Consider the following 19145-nt stretch of genomic DNA (forward strand, 5'->3'; position numbering starts at 1 on the left):
GGACTAAAGTGACGATTGGTTCAAATTTAGATTTCATTAATGCATATTAGAAAGTGAATATTCACTAATATTTACCATAATAAATACAAAAAAGCTAAAATTTGCAAGTTTCAGCACAATAAACTAGAATTCTATTTTGTCAAATAAAGATTTTCCTTGTGATTTCAGGTCAAATCGGAATGAAAAATGTTCTATAATAATCTAGCAGTGTTCAACACAATATCGGGCAGTTCTATGTGAAACCTTAACCTATGAAACAAGTTTCGAACAGGAGGTGAATACTACGCTATATAGGCAGATAAAAACTGGTCTAATCAAATACCTATATTAATATACAGACAACAAAAATCATTAAGGGCATTAGTAATAATTATACACACACAATACCTTTGGAACATGCAGGCTCAGACCTAGCTGAAGTGGTTTGGACTGTTTCAAAGGTAACAGGTGTGTGGATTATTATCATACTAGTGCCAATTTAAGTGCATTATTTGTTTTATAAAATAGTAATGTGGATTCTTGTTACAAACAATTCTCATCTCGACCATAACCAGTCATTATAACTTGCTTATGCCTGCTCATCACAGGGAATTTATACTTTAGGGGAAAAGCAATTAAAGAATGCAAATGCAATCCATCAATTTATTAGGATCCACTGTGCCATCTTACATTATTTAACTATCTTTCCATTGGAATAGGATGAATGATCTTTTTATTGAGAGTTTGTGCAGAGTGAGCACAGAGGATTACATTGTACATTTGTGAGATGGCAGTTGCATTTATAGTTTTCTTTTACATTATAAGCTTTTAGATTTATCTCAATATATCGACCTCTGGATATTGTGGTGATTTGACATTTCAGCTAAATTTTAAAACTACACAACAAATAAATGCTACAATATCAAGTTAATGGCAATTTGACTCATCGTAATGATATTTAGAATATCAATTGAGCAACTTTCATTGAGAAACCCAAATCCATCCAACTACAATATAGATTACCATAAAAAGTAAATTTAATTCCTTTGATAAAACAAGCAACAAATACCACTGCTTTGCAAAAAAAAGAGAAGAACAGCACGCATCGGAAGAAGAGATATGACAAACATGTACAGATTTGACATGCAAAATTAAATATTGCAGTAGAAAGATAATGACTTTGTACATACAAAAAAACTGATTGTAATAGTAAGAGATATATAGTACTAGCAAGTAATTTATTAATCGAGAGTAAAAGCAATGTAACACACAAAACATAACACACGTGACAACAAAGATTCATACATGATAGAATATAATAATAATAATAATTTTGCAGATTATCTTCACTTTTCATGCACATGCATAAAATATCTGAATTCAGTGTCATAGCAAAAATATCAAGACACAACAGTGCATGGGTGAAAGATTTTTTTAAGTACTGAAGTACAAATTGCAACGGCTTGTTCTTAAAAATCATGCCTTGCGTAATTAACAACAATAGATTAAATGGTTAAGTAAGTTTGTTTTATACGATAAACACACAGAACTGAGTTGAAAGAAATTTGGTACATAGCCGCTTTATACACAGTATTTCTGGTTTACAAGGTGCATTTCACTCAAATTCCACAAAATCAACAGAAAAAAGAAGGTAATGCGATTTCTGTTTCATGCCTCTGAAATCCCGAATACAGAACAAATTTTTCACCAACATCTAAAAGCAAATAACAATACATTTCATTTCTCATACATTCTAACCCAACATAGAAACTTACAATGAGTGAAAGTATGAAAGTATGAAGAATAAATAGAAAGCATTAGAGTTTCAGAATCTGTTTTATCCGTCACAGAGTAATCAAACAGTCAAGAATAACTTAAAAGTACTTGATTTTTGTATTTTGAAGTAATTGAAGAGAAATAAATTCACTCATGACTTGAATAAAAATAGGATCATTCTAATAAAAATTAATGAAAAATTACAATCCATGGTTTCAACCATCATTTGGACAGTAGCTTTGCGTCCTTCACTGTTTTTGTGAAATGTTGTCAGGAAAATCACATGGAAGGATGGGCTGGACACTGCATAATGGCTTGAATAAAAATTGAATAGTTAACATCCAAAATGCACTCGTTTGTAATCTGGGGCCCCCATTTTATAGAAATTGTTATAATAACAAAGTTTTGCAACAACACTTTAAAGCTACTGACATCCGGCAATCTGATTGGTTGAAAGTAAATTTGTTATAGGAATTGTGCACTTGGTATAACAAGTCTTTGTGAAATGACACCCTGATCTTGCATATGGGTTGGGTTTCACAAGCCACCAAGATTGAATGCAGTATGTAGCTTCTCAATTGCTGTTGTTGTTTTGGTGGAATAGGGGTCAGGCATAGGTTTGGGGGTCTGATGGTTGAAACTTGATTGTCATTAATAGTGATTTTTTTTCTAGAATGACTTTTAGAAAGTATGAAAAGAAAATCATTTTCATCCCATTGAAATTCTGATATGAGACACAGTAGCCCAGAGAAAGATGAATCATAATAGCAAATGTATGGCTGTCGTAAGAACATATACATTAAAAAAAAATCATGTTGAATGAAGATTTGAAGCTATCCAACGAAGTCTCTTCAAGAATTATAGAGATTGCATCTTCTTTCATTGTGAGACAATCGTGAGACAAAGCAAACAAATTGTTCCATGAATTTCACATTCTTTGACAAAAACTTAATCATCTGTGAAAGATATGGCAAATTCTGAATGATTCTTAGAAAGAAAAGAGAGACTGAAATTGAAAAAGACATGAGATATCGCCAATGAATATAGAGAGAAAAAAATGAATTTCGTTTTGAAAGTAATGGCAGGTTTGTGAAAGTGAACCAAACAAAGCAGAAAGAAGAATCTGAATTACTCTGCATTAAAGGCAATCTATGACACATCCATCTACTAAATATCATCTGCGCGATTACTTTGCCCAGTAAACGTATAGCTACTGAATATAGAATAGGGTAACTACCTGCTAAATATACATATCATATGGCTAGCTCATTAAATATTCACAATTCTTAAATTTCATAGTCCATTCATAATTATTAGTAAAACCACAATACCTTTCACACTTTGAAACTCTCACATGCCCACTCTTGAATTCAAATCTTAGGCACAAAAACACAGACACTAACTCTTTTAAAAAAATTCACGGTGGATCATTTACATAACATGTATTATTTTACAAAACTCTTGAAACCATGTTGGAATTCTCCACTCACAAGCATACATAGAACACTATGATCACTTCAGCTGTGCTGTTTATAAGTGAGCTGCTCTGAGAAGCAGCTAGTCACATGATTTTTCTGCATTGTTATGTGACTTTAGAGTCTGGTCACATGATATTCTAACATTCACCAGGTGACTAGTTGGCTGCCACATGCTAATCAATGTAGACATTCAGCCATTGTTACATACACTTGAATCTGGATTACAGTGATAATATACATGGTGAGCTATGAATGCTTCATGTGCCAGACACAATATTTGAGTCCAATTACACTGTGTAGAATGCAATACACTGAACCTACTTCAGCTGGGTTACATAACCTCAATTTTTTAGATTCAAGGTCATTTCACCCGAACCAGCCACCATCATTTCATGTCTGCATCTTACAATATATTTCAAACACTCTTGGTTATCACAATGCAATAGACACATTTGATGCCTCATGACAAAGACAATGACAAAGACTTTGATGGCCATCAAAGACAACAATGCTGCACAACATTTTTTTTTTTTTGGTCACAAGAACAAGATTGGCAAGTCAATTCATTTGTTTTTCAACATTTACAGAAGAACAAGGTTTTCTCAAGATAAATTCACAAGGCAGCTGACACACCAATATCAATTCTCTGGTATCTCCTGCTGATTGGCACAAACCATCTGTGTGAAGACATCAGCAACAGTTCGCCTGGACACCCGGACAACTAGATCACCTTCATGCTGTTCAGCATAGAGCTTATCACAATATCCTTTAAGAGGCAGGTATATCCGATTGGATGGACCAACAAGGTCCTAGTCCTGGTCCAGGGTATGTCTGTTCCATCTTTTAGTCTCCACCTCGGGCTAATGTCTGTCCTATCTGCTCCAGCTTGTATCCCATACTTGCCCTCTGACACTGCTCGTCATCTTCTAAAGCCATTATCAACTGGAGGAATAAAAAGAAAGATTATGAGTTTTGTTTACTGAAGGAAAAATGGTCGAGATATCCATTTAATAAGCTTAAATCAAGGGTAAGTTTAATAAAATAATGAATGCTTTGCTAGAGCCATCCACAATTTTTTTCTCCCTTCTTACTCTACTTAACGAACTGCTTAAGTTCGTGGGTTCGAATCCCAGCCATGGCGTAATTTCCTTCAGCAAGAAACTGATCCACAATGTGCTGCACTCAACCCAGGTGAGGTAAATGGGTACCGGTATGAAGTAATTCCTTAAAAAGCTGTGTGCGCTATGAACGCCTAGCTTAGCCGGGTAATATAGGAGCGCCTTGAGCACTTAACAAGGTGGATATGTCCGCAATACAAATACCCTATATTATTATCATTATTATTATTAAGCAGGGGGTCGCACGTATACATTTTATTAAATTGCCCAGTGGTGATATTTAAAATCATGAAAAATAATTAAACAACACATCAGTTTCTGTTAAAAAAAACACACAATAAAAAATTTGCATTTGCATCCTAGCCAATCTGTCAACTTCATTCAGGAAGAAATTTATCCATATTTAAGTGGGCTCAACCCAGGTGTGGTGTGAATTATTTCCTTGAATGCATTAAAAGGTGGAAACATTGGCTCAGACTTATTTCCACACCACTGAACTAGAAGGTAGCCATGCTTGAAATGCTGTATCTAAGGGGAAGTTCACACTGGGGCCTGTTTCATTAAAACAGTTAAAAACTACTGAACTCTTTCAATCTGATTGGCCGATAGTAAGATTGTTATAGAAATTGTGAATTTGTTATTTATGAAATGAGACCCAGGTTTGAACGCAGAAAGACAAAAGGATAAATATAGCCATTGCTTTCATCATTAAATCCATCAAGATTGACAAAGTTGTGGATATTCAAAAGTTTTTGATTTTGTGATGTCACATATGAGCAGCTCCCCCATTCTTGCTTGTGATACAAATTCCATAAAATGCCACTTTCCATGAAAATTTAGAATAATTTTACTTGTGCATTTAACATATCATCAGACACATCATAACATAGCCAATTCTATACAAAAAATATTTTCAGTCATCATCAACCATTAAAAAAAGTGAAATTATGGAATCCATAACGCACATGGCATATGGGGCGACTGCTCACATAAGACGAAAGACCAATCTTTATATATTCACAATTCTCTTGTTCTTTGCTGGATAATTGTAAGAAATTCACCAATAAAAAAAATCATCTCCTTATATCAAAATACCATTATTTTCAGTATGAACTTCTCTTTTAAATTCAAACACGCACAACCTAAGGACTTACTGTATCGTTTCTCTTGCTGGCATACTCGTAAAGCTGATGGAGGGTGCCAACTTTACTGAATGTTCCTTGGAATGTCTGTTATTGCAAGGGAAACAAAAAGACATTTCAAATGTAAATACAGTATTATGGTGAGATAGCTTCGGAACTGGATACAAAGGGGTCAGTGGCATCACTGAGGTAAATCAATTACTATACCTTTTGTTAATTAACATGGTGATTAGGATCCTAATCAAATAACTGGCTGAAATCTACCATATGACCGGCAATTTATTTTAGCTAACAGAAAAAATTGCTAGTAACTGGTTCTAATGAATAGGTCTATTGATCAGTCATGGTTTTGGGACGAAGTTGTTCATCAAATTAAAATAAGAAGAATCCACATATCTTTTGAATAAAACATAAAATTTACATCATTTTTCTTGGGAATTAGAATAATTACACACACTTGTTACTTTTGAAATAGTTCAAATGTCCTTGGCTAGGCCTCGGTTGTGTTCAAACGGTTCCATTGGTACCTTGTGCACATAATTTTTTTTACTGCTGACCATAATGATACTGTGCATTATTTGTTTTATATGAAAAGGATAACCTACCTCACAAAGATCTGCAAACTCCTCATCAACCTCCTCCTGCCTAACCCTGGGCTGTTCTCTGATTGCATTGTAGAAGTTTGGAATCATATCGATGTACCCAGGCAACTCACTGGCATACAGCACTCGGCTAGGAGATGTCTCCTACAGGATTCAATAGAAATGAAAGGACATAAAGTGTGCATGACAGAGAGAGAGAGAGTGCGAGTGAGGTACAATAAGAAAGAGAAAGAGAAACAAAGAGAGGCGGAGAAATCGAAGACATGTTGTGATGAAAGGCAAGTGTGGTATAAATCAGTGGCATATTTTCATTTTTTATCTTTCATTATCATCATTATCATCATCATCATATTGTTAATAATATTAATTATTTTTTTGTTAATCTTTTATTCATTCTTTTCTCAATTTTTAATTTTTAATCCATTAATTTATCTATTTATTCAATTTATTTCATTCAATTTAATTATTATTATTTATTTTTTTTTTTTTGGGGGGGCTGGGAGGAGAGGTTCCACCCAAAGGGAAGCATGTATCAGGGATATCCAACTTGAACACATTTCATTGATATAAAATGACATATTGTACTTACAAAGTTGTACTTTGGTACTATTCCCTTGCATGCATTGTCCAGCATCTGAGTGAGTACGCTGATACAAGCATCCACTGTCCTGGTTTGATTCATGTCAAAGACATAGGAGGGGTGGGTCAATACTGTCACCCAGAACCTCAGCGGAAGACTGTAGACAAGAGGGAGGGGGTGGGTTGAGAAAAAAAAGAGTATTAGTATCAGACTTCTCTCACAAATATGGCAAAAAGAGAGTCAAATACAGACGTAACCAAGAGTGAACACTCTAATCCCAACTGCTTATCATGCTGCAGCTACTGCTTAATACTGCTATCTAATACTGCAGATGACGCCTCAAGTACTTCTGATACTTCTACTGCAACAACTTCCACTACTACTACTGCTTCGGTTACTGCAATTGCTGCTGCTGATTTCTGCTAACTATTACTACTGCTACTACTGCTACTACTGCTACTGCTGCTGCTGCTACTATCCGCTGCTGCTGCTGCTGCTGCTGCTGCTGCTACTACTACTACTACTACTACTACCATTGCTGCAGCTAATTTCTATAGCTACTGCTACTTCTACATCCTCCTTCTACTAAATCCCAAAGAACTGATTCTTCAGTCAAGAATCAACCAAAGTACACAAATACACATAAAGAGGCCACACTTACCAGCTATTCTTCCAGAGTTCTGCAGTGTCTGGTTTGAGTTTGTGTCTGTCTGCCTGACGATCTAAGAAGTCAAACAGATACTTGAGGGACTTGGGAAGAGGCCTGTCATCGGAGACTGATAACATCACTTGCAAGGCTTCGTCTACAAACGTCTGGATGGATTTCTGTGGGTTCACAAACACAATATCATCACATATTACTATAAAGGCATTTCTAAAAATAATCATAATTTTTGTACTTATGACCCACCATCCCCCCCTCTATTTTACTTCATGAATTGCTCAATCCATTATAATTTGAGAGCATTATACCCTTTCATACTGACTTGAAACGGAGGCAGATCAAAAGTCACGTTAGGCACTCACAATGCTGGACAAGCTACATTGACTGTCACATCCCACCTGGTACTAGGGCCCTGTAACACGAAGATTAGTGATTAGTCGCTAATTTGAAAGAACAATTTTGATTGCTTCCTTGTCAGTCTACTAAATAAAATGCGCATGCAACGATGAGCTTGATAGGCCATTTCATTTAGCGATTAATCGCTAACCTTTGTGATACACGGCCCAGGTTACCACTTGTGTGGAGAGTGGCAAAATGTAGGTTGATGCCTTGCAAAAGAAATTGAAATAACAAAAAACAACCAACCTTAGTGGATACTAATCTTCTGAGATAGATCTCTCGTATCTTCCTATGTTTGATTCTTGTGCTGCTTGATGACTTGCCTCTGCGACCCATCGTCTTCTTCGTTGCATCATCTTCATACAGATTTGACTGAAAGCAGGAATCAAGAGGAAGATTAGTGACATATCAATCCACAGACTGAATAAGTACAATAAATGTACAATATTTGTATACCACTGTAAAACCAAGCAAGACTTTACCCTATAGTTTATATAATCTAAACACTGTGAAAAAAATAGAATCTACTGAAGCCAGAGTAAGCTAAATATCACCAACAAAGAAAAGCACATGTGAGCACATGTATTATCACTTAGGAAAAGATGGGTTTTCAAATAGAAAGCATACTTCTGTGCTTCACCAATCATTTATTAATTTTTTCATTAAAATCATTTGACATTTTTTTTGAAAATCTATGCATACTAACACTGGTTGTCATCTTGTTGGAATGTGTTTTAATTCATTTTATGATCGTCACCATGACTGGAATTCATTTTACAATTGTGCATTAAAAGCCCAAAGACAGCATTGTTGAGCTATAAAAACCTCATATCTTGAATTTGAGGAAAGCACAGAAAAATCGTATTGAGAGGAATTAGAGTGTTTTCAGACAATAGGAGGTTGCCAGCATTGCCATATTTCTTAACACAGCCTTTTCTGAGCTGACTTGATTTTAATCTTTTTTGCAAAACAAGTTTTTCACAACCGACCGACGAAATTCATGATCCAAGTGATAATGACAGTATGGCAGTATTGTGGTGCCTTGATGCTCAACCGTGGCCTTAAAGCACCTTCAGGCCTACCTTTTCAGTGCTTTGACCTTGACCTTGAGGGTTTGAGTCTTGACACCTCAGCATGGTATAGCAAGACTAGCATCAGGGCCCCTTCTTACAAAGAGTTAAGATTGATCCAATCAATCACAACTCTATGGAAATCCATCAGTGTCATAATTTTTTCTACAGGAAATTTGCAAAATGTCCGTTTTAAACGAAGGAGAACACACCAAATTGTCAAGAAATCAATGAATTCATGGATATACATTCATAACTAGAATTCTTTTTGAACAAACACACATTTCATATGTTGACTTTGCTGGCTTGCCATGGTTGCGATTGATCGGATCAATCACATCTATCTGTAAGACGGTCCCCAGTACTATAATGGATAATATGGGGTTGATTCTTACTATATGATAAAACTGGAATCCTTCTTCTAGATCACTCTCTACGTTGGTGTTTAATCTTTGAAGAGGTTCAGAGAATCTCTTTGGACTGGCAGCAGCTGCAAAGGGAATATATTGTGAATAGATTGTCAGGTTCATTACTCAACCACATTAGTCAACCTATTAAAGCCAATTTTTCGTTTGGTAAATCCCCCCAAAAGCGCATGTCACTCTTCCAATTCAGCAATGAATGTGCCCCAAAATGGTTGTAATGTGAAGAATATACATTCAAAATGTACTGGATACATTCAAAATGTACTGGATACATTCAAATGTACTGGATACATTCAAAATGTACTGGATACATTCAAAATGTACTGGATACATTCAAATGTACTGGATACATTCAAAATGTACTGGATACATTCAAAATTTATTGGATACATTCAAAATGTACTGGATACATTCAAAATTTATTGGATACATTCAAAATGTACTGGATACATTCAAAATGTATTGGATACATTCAAATGTATTGGATTTCTTTACAGATTTTACATCAGAATCTAATTTGATTGGGTGCCGGATCAAAATAGAACACCTGTGTATTTTGTCATAGAAAACACTTTCTCAAGCATTAATTGGGCTGAAAATTTCAGGATAAAAATCTTTGTCAGCAGCTTTCCAATATCCAACTAGTACTAAATACAAGTGGAATGCCTCTGGCCGTCTCACCTGCATCACGCGGTTCAATATAGCAGCAGTGCTCACTTTGAATACTACTCTAACTCGCACAAGATGTTCAGTGATACATGGTTACTCTTATTTCCCTTTTTTATGAACTAGACCAATAAACTTACAGAGATATGATGGTTATTCAACAAAAAACCCCAACATGGCCAAAGTTCATTGACCTTACATGACCTTTGACCTTGATCATGTGACCTGAAACTCGAACAGGATGTTCAGTGATACTTGATTACTCTTATGTACAAGTTTCATGAATCAGATCCATAAACTTTCAAAGTTATGATGGTAATTCAACAGATACACCCAATTCGGCCAAAGTTCATTGACCTTTGACCTTGGTCATGTGACCTGAAACGCGCACAGGATGTTCAGTGATACTTGATTACTCTAATGTCCAAGTTTAATGAACTAGACCAATAAACTTTCAAAGTTATGATGGTAATTCAACAGATACCCCCGATTCGGCCAAAGTTCATTGACCCAAAATGACCTTTGACCTTAATCATGAGACCTGAAACTTGCACAAAATTTTCAGTGATGCTTGATTACTATTATGTCCAAGTTTCATGAATCAGATCCATAAACTTTCAAAGTTATGATGGGAATTCAACAGATATCCCCAATTCGGCCAAAGTTCATTGACCCTAAATGACCTTTGACCTTGGTCATGTGACGTGAAACTCATGCAGGATGATCAGTGATACTTGATTAACCTTATGTCCAAGTTTCATGAACTAGGTCCATATATTTTCTAAGTTATGATGACATTTCAAAAACTTAACCTCAGGTTAAGATTTCGATGTTGATTCCTCCAACATGGTCTAAGTTCATTGACCCTAAATGACCTTTGACCTTGGTCATGTGACATGAAACTCTAATAGGATGTTCAGTAATACTTGATTAACCTTATGGCCAAGTTTTATTAACTAGGTCCATATACTTTCTAAGTTATGACATCATTTCAAAAACTTAACCTCAGGTTAAGATTTGATGTTGACGCCGCCGCCGCCGTCGGAAAAAGCGGCGCCTATAGTCTCACTTTGCTTCGCAGGTGAGACAATATATGTAGGGTACATGCTCAAATGACTTTTTGTATGAAAATTTAAGAACATTACAAAAAAAATGACATATTTCAACTTTAATGGGTAAAAATGCATTCAAATACTACTACACTCTTGTAACATTATAATGTTCGATGATACTTGAGTATAGTACATATTACTTAAAATTATTACCATAGTTTTAGACTGGCTTTTGAGAACAAATCAAAGTCAAATCTCACACATCCTGAAACACAATTTAATCACATCTTTACTGATCAGCCTGAATTCACCATTTCTTATTGTGGATCAAAAATCTACAATACAACGAACAGGCACAAACAAAGAATGAGAAACTTACGACTTGGTGCGAGCAATTCTGTTTCCTCATCCAAGGGAGTTGCAAGGCTTGCATTAGGATTGTCTTGCTTGTAAACTAGAGCTACGACGGAACCATCGGTAATCTGAAAAATGTGTTGAAGTTAAACCATTACAACCTAAGAACCTCTTGGACAGTGATATTACAAGTTTGGCTGACCTAAAATCAAATGGGTAATCTACAACTATAAACAAAAAATCACTTCTCTGCTGTCATCATCATCATTATTCTTGATAAACATGTACTTGCTTCATAGAGCTTTAAGTTTTGTATATTGGCTTGTGATTTTAAACCCCTTCTGTGATATTCAATATCTGCACATTTATCAAGGATGTTCATGTTTAAGCAGTAAAGATTGGACAAAGACAACTTTTTTCTTTTTATACTTTTTTAAAGAACATCTTTGTGTGATTTGCCAAAGAAAAAAAATGCCACAAGCCGTTTAACCTCACTAAAATGAGAAATTTGAATGAGACAAGGAAATATTTTAGTTCTCACCCTGTAATGTTGGATAGTATTGACCTTAGCCCATCTAGGTACGTCTGGTTTCTCTGTAGTGTTGTCAGTATCTCTCAACACTAGCTGACCAAGCTTGCCACTCCTCAAAACTGTAAATGAAATATAAATGAAAATAAGAGATATATAATCATAATCATCTTCAATATTTGTCCTAATGCACTGAAATAGTGAAAGCAACTGGCGACATAGAACTTTTCTTGCACTGCTGTAAAATTCTCAGTTTTGTGGTCTATTGGTTCTGACTCTCATGCTTCAAACAGAGGGTCATAGGTTCAAATCCCAGCCATGGCATGAAGTCCTTCAACAAGAAATTTATTTACATTGTGCTGGCCTCAATCCAGGGGGTGAACTGGGACCTGGCAGGATTAACTCCTTGTGCAAGGAGCGTTGCTGAAGACGCAGTTGGAGCTAAACCTGGTGGGTGGATCACAAAGCTGTTTGTAGATTACATGCGACTTTACGAATGACTAGTGATCCTTTCTTAGACGCTCAAACAACATCAATGAATTCTGGTGCGTATCATAATACTATCATTTACCCCAAGACAGGATGACCAGTCATTTGTAAAGTCGCTCGTAACAGCTTCAAGAAACATCCTCCTGGGATAATAGTTGTTGTTTTTGTATCCTCTTGAAAAGACGCAAAACAAATCCAGCTTTTATTATCATTAAGAACAGGACATCAGTCATGCATACAGCTACACAATACTGAACAGCTACACTAATGAGAACCCAGTTTGTTATCCACTTACCTAGATCAACTTCCGATGCAATCTTCCTCTCCGACTGTGGCTTGTTGCGGAAGACAGCATCCAGGACCTTCTCCTTGACCTGTGTGATGGTGTCTACATCCAGGACCTTCACTGTGTTGGTCTCACTCTTCAGGACCTGGTTCTCTACCTCAAGACCCTGTCAACATGGGTAAATTGAATGGGTTTATATTTGATTTTAAAGCTTTTATTTCTCTTAACAACATTTGCAAAATTATACAAGCATAAACAATATAGCTTCATCAAAATAATGACATGATCATGAAGAGTGTGTATATAATTTGTGTACAAATATGAACAAAGCAACCATTACAAGATTGGGAAGAACATGAGAAATAATAAGAAGCAATACTTGTGTAACATAAGTCCCTCGTCGGGTTCAATACATATTGCAAAACTATAAAAGGGAAAGGAATGATGTAACAGTTACATTTAATTGAAATCATTAAGAGGGCAAATTAAATAGAACACACAAGAAAATATTAAATCTAAAATATCCCACTTGGTCTTCAAGCAACTGGTGTACTCCTCAGATAGTCTAATACCACAAGGTATACAAGGTCTACTACCAAGTTGGTCTAAAATATACATAAATAATCCATAATGGAAACAAATTCATCATAACTGAATAAACTTGAAATCGTTGGCAGCCTCACAAAAAGAGCTTGACATAAATTATAAAAATATCTTCTGATCGAGTGGGTACAATGCAGGGATGGGTGGCCCAATTGATAGGTGTCTGGACTTTGAAACCGATGGGTCGAGGTCCATATCCCAGCCAAGACGTGTACACTGCACGAAAATATTTCATGAAAAGCGTGTGCAATTTAAAAGCCTTGCCGAGGCCAGGGTAATATCGTCTATTGGATATCATAAATATCATATCATAAGGCCTTTAAATATCTTACATGATATGTGCTACACAAGAACAAAATAAGCATAAACGTCTTAAAATTGTAGCAAGAGCCAATAAAGTAATTTACCACTTCATTAAATATAACATCCTCGTCCAAAAGGTACTCATAGTTGAGTGAGAAGTGGGCGTGTCCAGTAATGACGTCTATAGGACCCTTCTCCACCTGATACTTGATGGCTTGGTACAACATGTACAGAGGATAGGCAACATGTTTCTGGGTGGCAAAATTGAAAAGCATAAATTATGTGTAAATATTTTATTAAACCAACAACAACAGCAATAATAATAGTAATGCTAATAAAAAAACAATAATAAATGATGATGATGGTGATAATAATAATGTAATAATAATAATAATGATGATGATTATAATGGTATCAATAATAACATTAATAATAATAATAACGATAATAACAATAATGATATCAATAATAACAATAATAATAATAACAATCCCTCCCCGCTTGAGGTCTTTCTTTGGCCTTTCACCAACTTCCCTTTGTGTCTGCCTACTCCTTTTCTTTCATCCCCTTCATTAACCTGATTGGTCATCTCTTCTCCCTAATGCCCCTTTTGTCTCCTTGTTTCTAGTGTTGCTGTTGTATGTCTGGTCTATATTATGGTTGTTCCACCTTTTATGTTTGTCATTTTGCCTCCGAAGAAGATTCTGCTAGGATCGAAAGCTTAGGCCCCTTTTGACTCTCTTAATAATAATAATAATGATAATAACAACAATAATAACAACAATAATAATATCAATTACTACTACTACTAAATTGGACTTAAATCACATCAAATCAACTCTGTAGATTGTGGTCAAGGCACTTTTCAAGAAATTTAAAAGAAATTATGAAGAATTGAACAGAAATGTTTTAGGTGTTTATTGAAAGTCTCAGAAGCTTAAACATTTAATGTCTTCAGAAAGGCTGTTCCATAACTTAGAAGATGAGTGGACAAAATGATATTCCCCCAGGTTTTGAAAACTTTGGGGGGAAAACAGAGGAAGAAATAGATCTACATGTATCCTAAAAATATAAGTGATATTGAAAGCAACACAAATTTCCGAGACTAGTTTCAGTTCATGCGGAATGTTTCTTGTACATTTCTATTTTTACGTAAACCAACGTCACCTCGGGGCGGATTTCCCCTTAACGGGTAGTCACGATTCAGACTCACCTGTATATATTTGTACATACACAGAGATATCCAGTTGGCTAAGAGTTTCTCCACAATGGTCTCAACACTGCAATGCAATTACATATATAGACTGTTAGAATATTTGTTAATCACAGAAAGTCTCTTCTTAAATTTGCTAAATTAATAACACGTTGTGAACTGTTTTTTCTCTCTTTTTATTTCATATGAAAACGTTCTTTTCCTTTCTATTTCATTCCATTTATTCCCATATTCCGATTCAACAACAAAAAAACAAAGCATATACAAAAAATGATAAAATACATAGAAGACAATGTAAAAATTATAAAGATTACAAAGAGCAACAAGCAAAAAAGAAGAATTTTGAGGGATAAGCATGTCACAGAGGCTTATTATATTGAAATAAAATGATTTGTTCGTTCTACTCATGCCAGTTTTTATTCTTACCTTCTAAACTGCTGTCTGTATCTATCTACATCAGCAGCATTGGTGATCTGTTCTGACATCATTGTCAGCATCACACTGTGGAGAATGAAAATAGGAATGTTTTCTCACAAAAATAGATTCAGTCAACAGTCAAAAAACATTTGACATAAAGCTTAGTGATTGATCAATGTACATAAAGCACGAAAGTCGGCGCTATGATTAAGCACCAAGTGCACTGATACAAGGCCGAGCAATCAATTTCACATTAGAATTCAATTGCAAGACTTATATTATGGTTGATTGGTGACCGACATATAAAGAGAGACTTGTCATTGGTTTGTTAAAGTTCCCCTCAAAGCCCCACAAGGCAGACGTCTTGTATTAGTTACAGATTTATAGATTCAAGGTTTATTTGAAATTGATGACTGACTCATCCATCAATACATGCATCAACTCTGATGGTCTGTCGGGTCCTCAGTTGTTGAGACTGTTTTCGGGGGGTGAATCAAGGTTTATTTTGCTGAAAACGACAACACAAACAGTCTTGGTAATGTGATGCCTATTCAATATATCAAGGCAAGTGCATCCTCGAAATCCCCATCACACATTGCCACAATTTGGCTATAAAGTGCACCTGTATTCTTTTGTTCATCTGTGTAAATGGCCAGTAAATCTTGTGCCAGGCAGGAACCTTTTGTCTACAATCTGTCCTAAAATTGAGAGGATTTATTAGCAGAACGAAACAAGGCATAAGCGATTTTGTGTCTCGCCCACTAATGAAAATAACCAGAAATATCGTTATTTGCGAGGACACGCAACAGAATTGTATCGCAACTTCATTGTGAAATGACTGGGATGGAATAACACTTGTCATAAGAGTCTTGCATGTAAACTTTAAAGCCTGTGTATAGCTTTGGTAAAGGGTCAATAATGTGATTGATAATCGAATATCATCTAATATGACAGTCTTACTGAAGCGTAGAGACCGTTAGATATTTTTCCAACTGCACTTCTCTGAGAAAATTTCAAATATTCAAATCTTGGATATATAGCGCCCTCTCTCGGCGATGCTTGTTTTAAATAAAAAAATGGGCATTCAAGCACTTATCTTATAAATTTAGTGATTAGATATCCAAAAGTTACAGACAAAGAACATATCTTGAAAGTTTCAGCCCATTCCATGATTTTGGAATAGGATTTAATTGAAAGACAAAAACACACAGATATTTTAATTTGATCGGGTGACCCGATCAAGTTAAATTTCCATGTAAAATCGCAAAATTTATCCTGTAAAACACATTTTCATTTCATATCCTCCACATCATAACTGTTATAGGGCATATCAATTCATATTAGCTAGCAATGAATTGGAATAGTGATAGGTGCATTTTGGTGGATTTACCAAAACTATACACAAGCTTTAATGTTGACCTCAAAATGAATTTTGACCAGAACATGTGACCTCCCAACACAATAGCATGCTGGTCCCCTGAGTACATCTACCATCCAAGGTTTAGTTGAAAAGTGACATACGGTTGTGGAGTTAGGTGTCATAAGAGCATACTTGCCAACTTTAGAAGAAAAAAAAGAGGAATCCATTTTTCACGCAGAGTAACGAGCGTGTGACATTTTGCGCGGGAAGGGTGTGGGGTACCCCCCTGCCACGGTTAGAAATTTTTGGAATTTTAGAACATGAAATGGGGGGCTTTCCTTCACTTTTGAAGTGCCTTTTACCTGTCCACAAAGAAGAAAAATATCTTAATTTTGTCCCAAAGTAATGAAATATGAAACAGGAAAATCAACAGGATTCATTTCATGAAATTGTACCATATTTTTTTACTTCAAAAACATGTATTTCCATTACAATAATAACTGGATATTTCTCAGAATACTCCTTGTATTTCTAAATAATTTTGACTTTATTTCACGAAAACAGACTAACAGTCTAAATGCATATGAAACTTACACATGAACTTATTATGCAATTGCAAATGCACCGGTACGGTACTCACTAACCCAGGGAGCTCCGACCGGGAAGCGGGCGGGCCGCGACTGGGCTAGGTACCGGTAGTACTCAGTCACTGCCCACTGCACTCATGCACTGTCTGTATAACGATCGGAATCACAGTCACAACTCACATTCACAATCCAAACGACGCATTGGCGACGGTATCCAGTTTCCACACACTAAATTTGTAATTTTGGCTTCAAAATTTCACGGAAAACTATATCCTTTGGCCATTAATCCGACGATCGTTGAGCTGGATCTTACGTTTGCACACGTATGCACTTGCAGCGCGGTACCCACGGAGCTCCGGCCCGTCAGTAATCCGGCACAGGCCGAAGCTCCCTGGGTTAGCAGCGAGGTATACTCGCGCTCGCGACGTCGCAGCATGCATTGTATTTGCATGTGTTGTCGCTCTAGCTGTGTTTGCACGCGCTTCTGCAATGTGCGCGCCATGTGAGATAGGCAAAGTGAAAAACTACGTACAAGAGTGTGTTCAGTTAGTGGAAAAATAATGCTATTTGGGATATCGCGATATCCAGGTGTCCACAAGCTTCAGATTGGTCTAACCTTCGCTCCAGCCGTTTTTTCAATATTATCAATGTAAAAATTAATGAAAATCAGAATTATGGAGTTGATATTCGTAATGCGGAATTGGCAATAAAAAATCGGGATGATTCCGCCAAAATCGGAATGGTTGGCAAGTATGTAAGAGTCCTGCATGTACACTTTGAGATTGATATGAAAATTAGCTTTGACCTTACCATGTGACCTCCGACTGCAGCACAACATGCAGTTCCCCAAATCCATCTACAACCCAAGTTTGGTTGAAAATTGATTTATGGTTGCAGAGTTATAGGTCATAAGGTTTGTGACGGACGGACAACGAACAACATTTGGATCCCTAAGTCTCGCCCTCACCTCTGGTGGGCGAGACAAAAATGGTAACTTTCGAAGGCTTAAACAACTGTCAACCATCGGAAAAACATCCCAAAACAGAAGTTACTTATTACTTACTCTGAGAGGTAGGAAAGTTTGCCTTCAAGAACCAAACACACCGTCAAAAGAGAAGCAATGTTATTCCTGGGTGAACAGAAAAAAAGAGGAAAAATAAAAAATTAATGAAAATCAGAATTATGGAGTTGATACGAAAAGTAATATATTGGCGAAGAGGCTCAAAAATAATTTGACACCTGAAAAGGGACAAAACTTTTATTAAGAGGCATATCGCACATACTGTATTGCATACACAAATTCACTAACACATTCTCTTCAATAATCGAACATATTCCACTCCTTTCTCTGATTGCTGTCCTCAAGCAATCTAACGGTTTAAATCCGCCAAAAATCGCTGTGAGGGTTAGCAATGACCGTTACCCTATAAAATTACTAAATGATTTTCACGAATTCTGAGGACCATAGTGAGGCTCAATCAAAGCTTTCACAAAGAAACAAGGAAGTACAAAAATACAATGACTACATTGTACAATTGAAATTTTAGATGACACTCCTTGAAAATTGGCATTAATACTATATTTCCAAAGCTTAACATGGCTTTATAATTTGAGATCCTGCCATCCGAAGCATAAATATAGTGTATAAATTACCTTTCTCTCATACTGAGCTTCTTATCTTCGTCTAGACACCGGATGAAAACAAGAAGAAAGTCCTTGTTGTTCAAAAGTTTGGAGAAATCAGTCATGGCCTTGTCCAGGTTTTCTTCAGGACGCTACATCGAAAAACAAATAAAGAATGTCTCAATCTCCCTTTATAATCATGCTCAGATTATAGAGAGAATTTTTTCTCACAATAGTTTTTTAAATTTTTTTCAAAGAAACAAACATAATGTTAACTGACCTGAAATATTCTAGTTGTGATTCTTGTTGTAACAAAAATTGAACTTGAATAGAAACTGAGTTATTTAAATGATTGCAGATGATAAAAAATGTCATGCTGCACTCTTGCATTTGTAATTAATAATCAGCAAAATCCTACACAAAACTAAGT

The 19145-nt window shown here is 35.9% G+C and overlaps 1 protein-coding gene across 1 annotated transcript in view; it reads right to left on the reverse strand.

Moving 5' to 3' along the window:
- Window positions 1–2019: 2019 nt before the first annotated feature.
- The window catches only part of LOC121411541 (plexin-A2-like), a 92857-nt gene continuing 75731 nt past the window's right edge, over window positions 2020–19145 (reverse strand). The window contains exons 23-37 of the mRNA XM_041604326.1: window positions 18746–18867; window positions 18156–18221; window positions 15155–15229; window positions 14729–14795; window positions 13620–13766; window positions 12619–12775; window positions 11847–11956; window positions 11331–11433; window positions 9204–9298; window positions 7985–8110; window positions 7337–7500; window positions 6685–6832; window positions 6099–6239; window positions 5506–5580; window positions 2020–4175 (exon numbers count right to left, since the gene is read on the reverse strand). Coding sequence (XP_041460260.1) covers window positions 4077–4175; window positions 5506–5580; window positions 6099–6239; window positions 6685–6832; window positions 7337–7500; window positions 7985–8110; window positions 9204–9298; window positions 11331–11433; window positions 11847–11956; window positions 12619–12775; window positions 13620–13766; window positions 14729–14795; window positions 15155–15229; window positions 18156–18221; window positions 18746–18867 — 1695 coding nt within the window. The 3' untranslated portion in view covers window positions 2020–4076. The remainder of the gene's footprint in view (window positions 4176–5505; window positions 5581–6098; window positions 6240–6684; window positions 6833–7336; window positions 7501–7984; window positions 8111–9203; window positions 9299–11330; window positions 11434–11846; window positions 11957–12618; window positions 12776–13619; window positions 13767–14728; window positions 14796–15154; window positions 15230–18155; window positions 18222–18745; window positions 18868–19145) is intronic.

This window comes from Lytechinus variegatus, chromosome 3 (genome assembly GCF_018143015.1).
Source record: "Lytechinus variegatus isolate NC3 chromosome 3, Lvar_3.0, whole genome shotgun sequence".
In the NCBI taxonomy this organism is placed as follows: Eukaryota; Metazoa; Echinodermata; class Echinoidea; order Temnopleuroida; family Toxopneustidae; genus Lytechinus; species Lytechinus variegatus.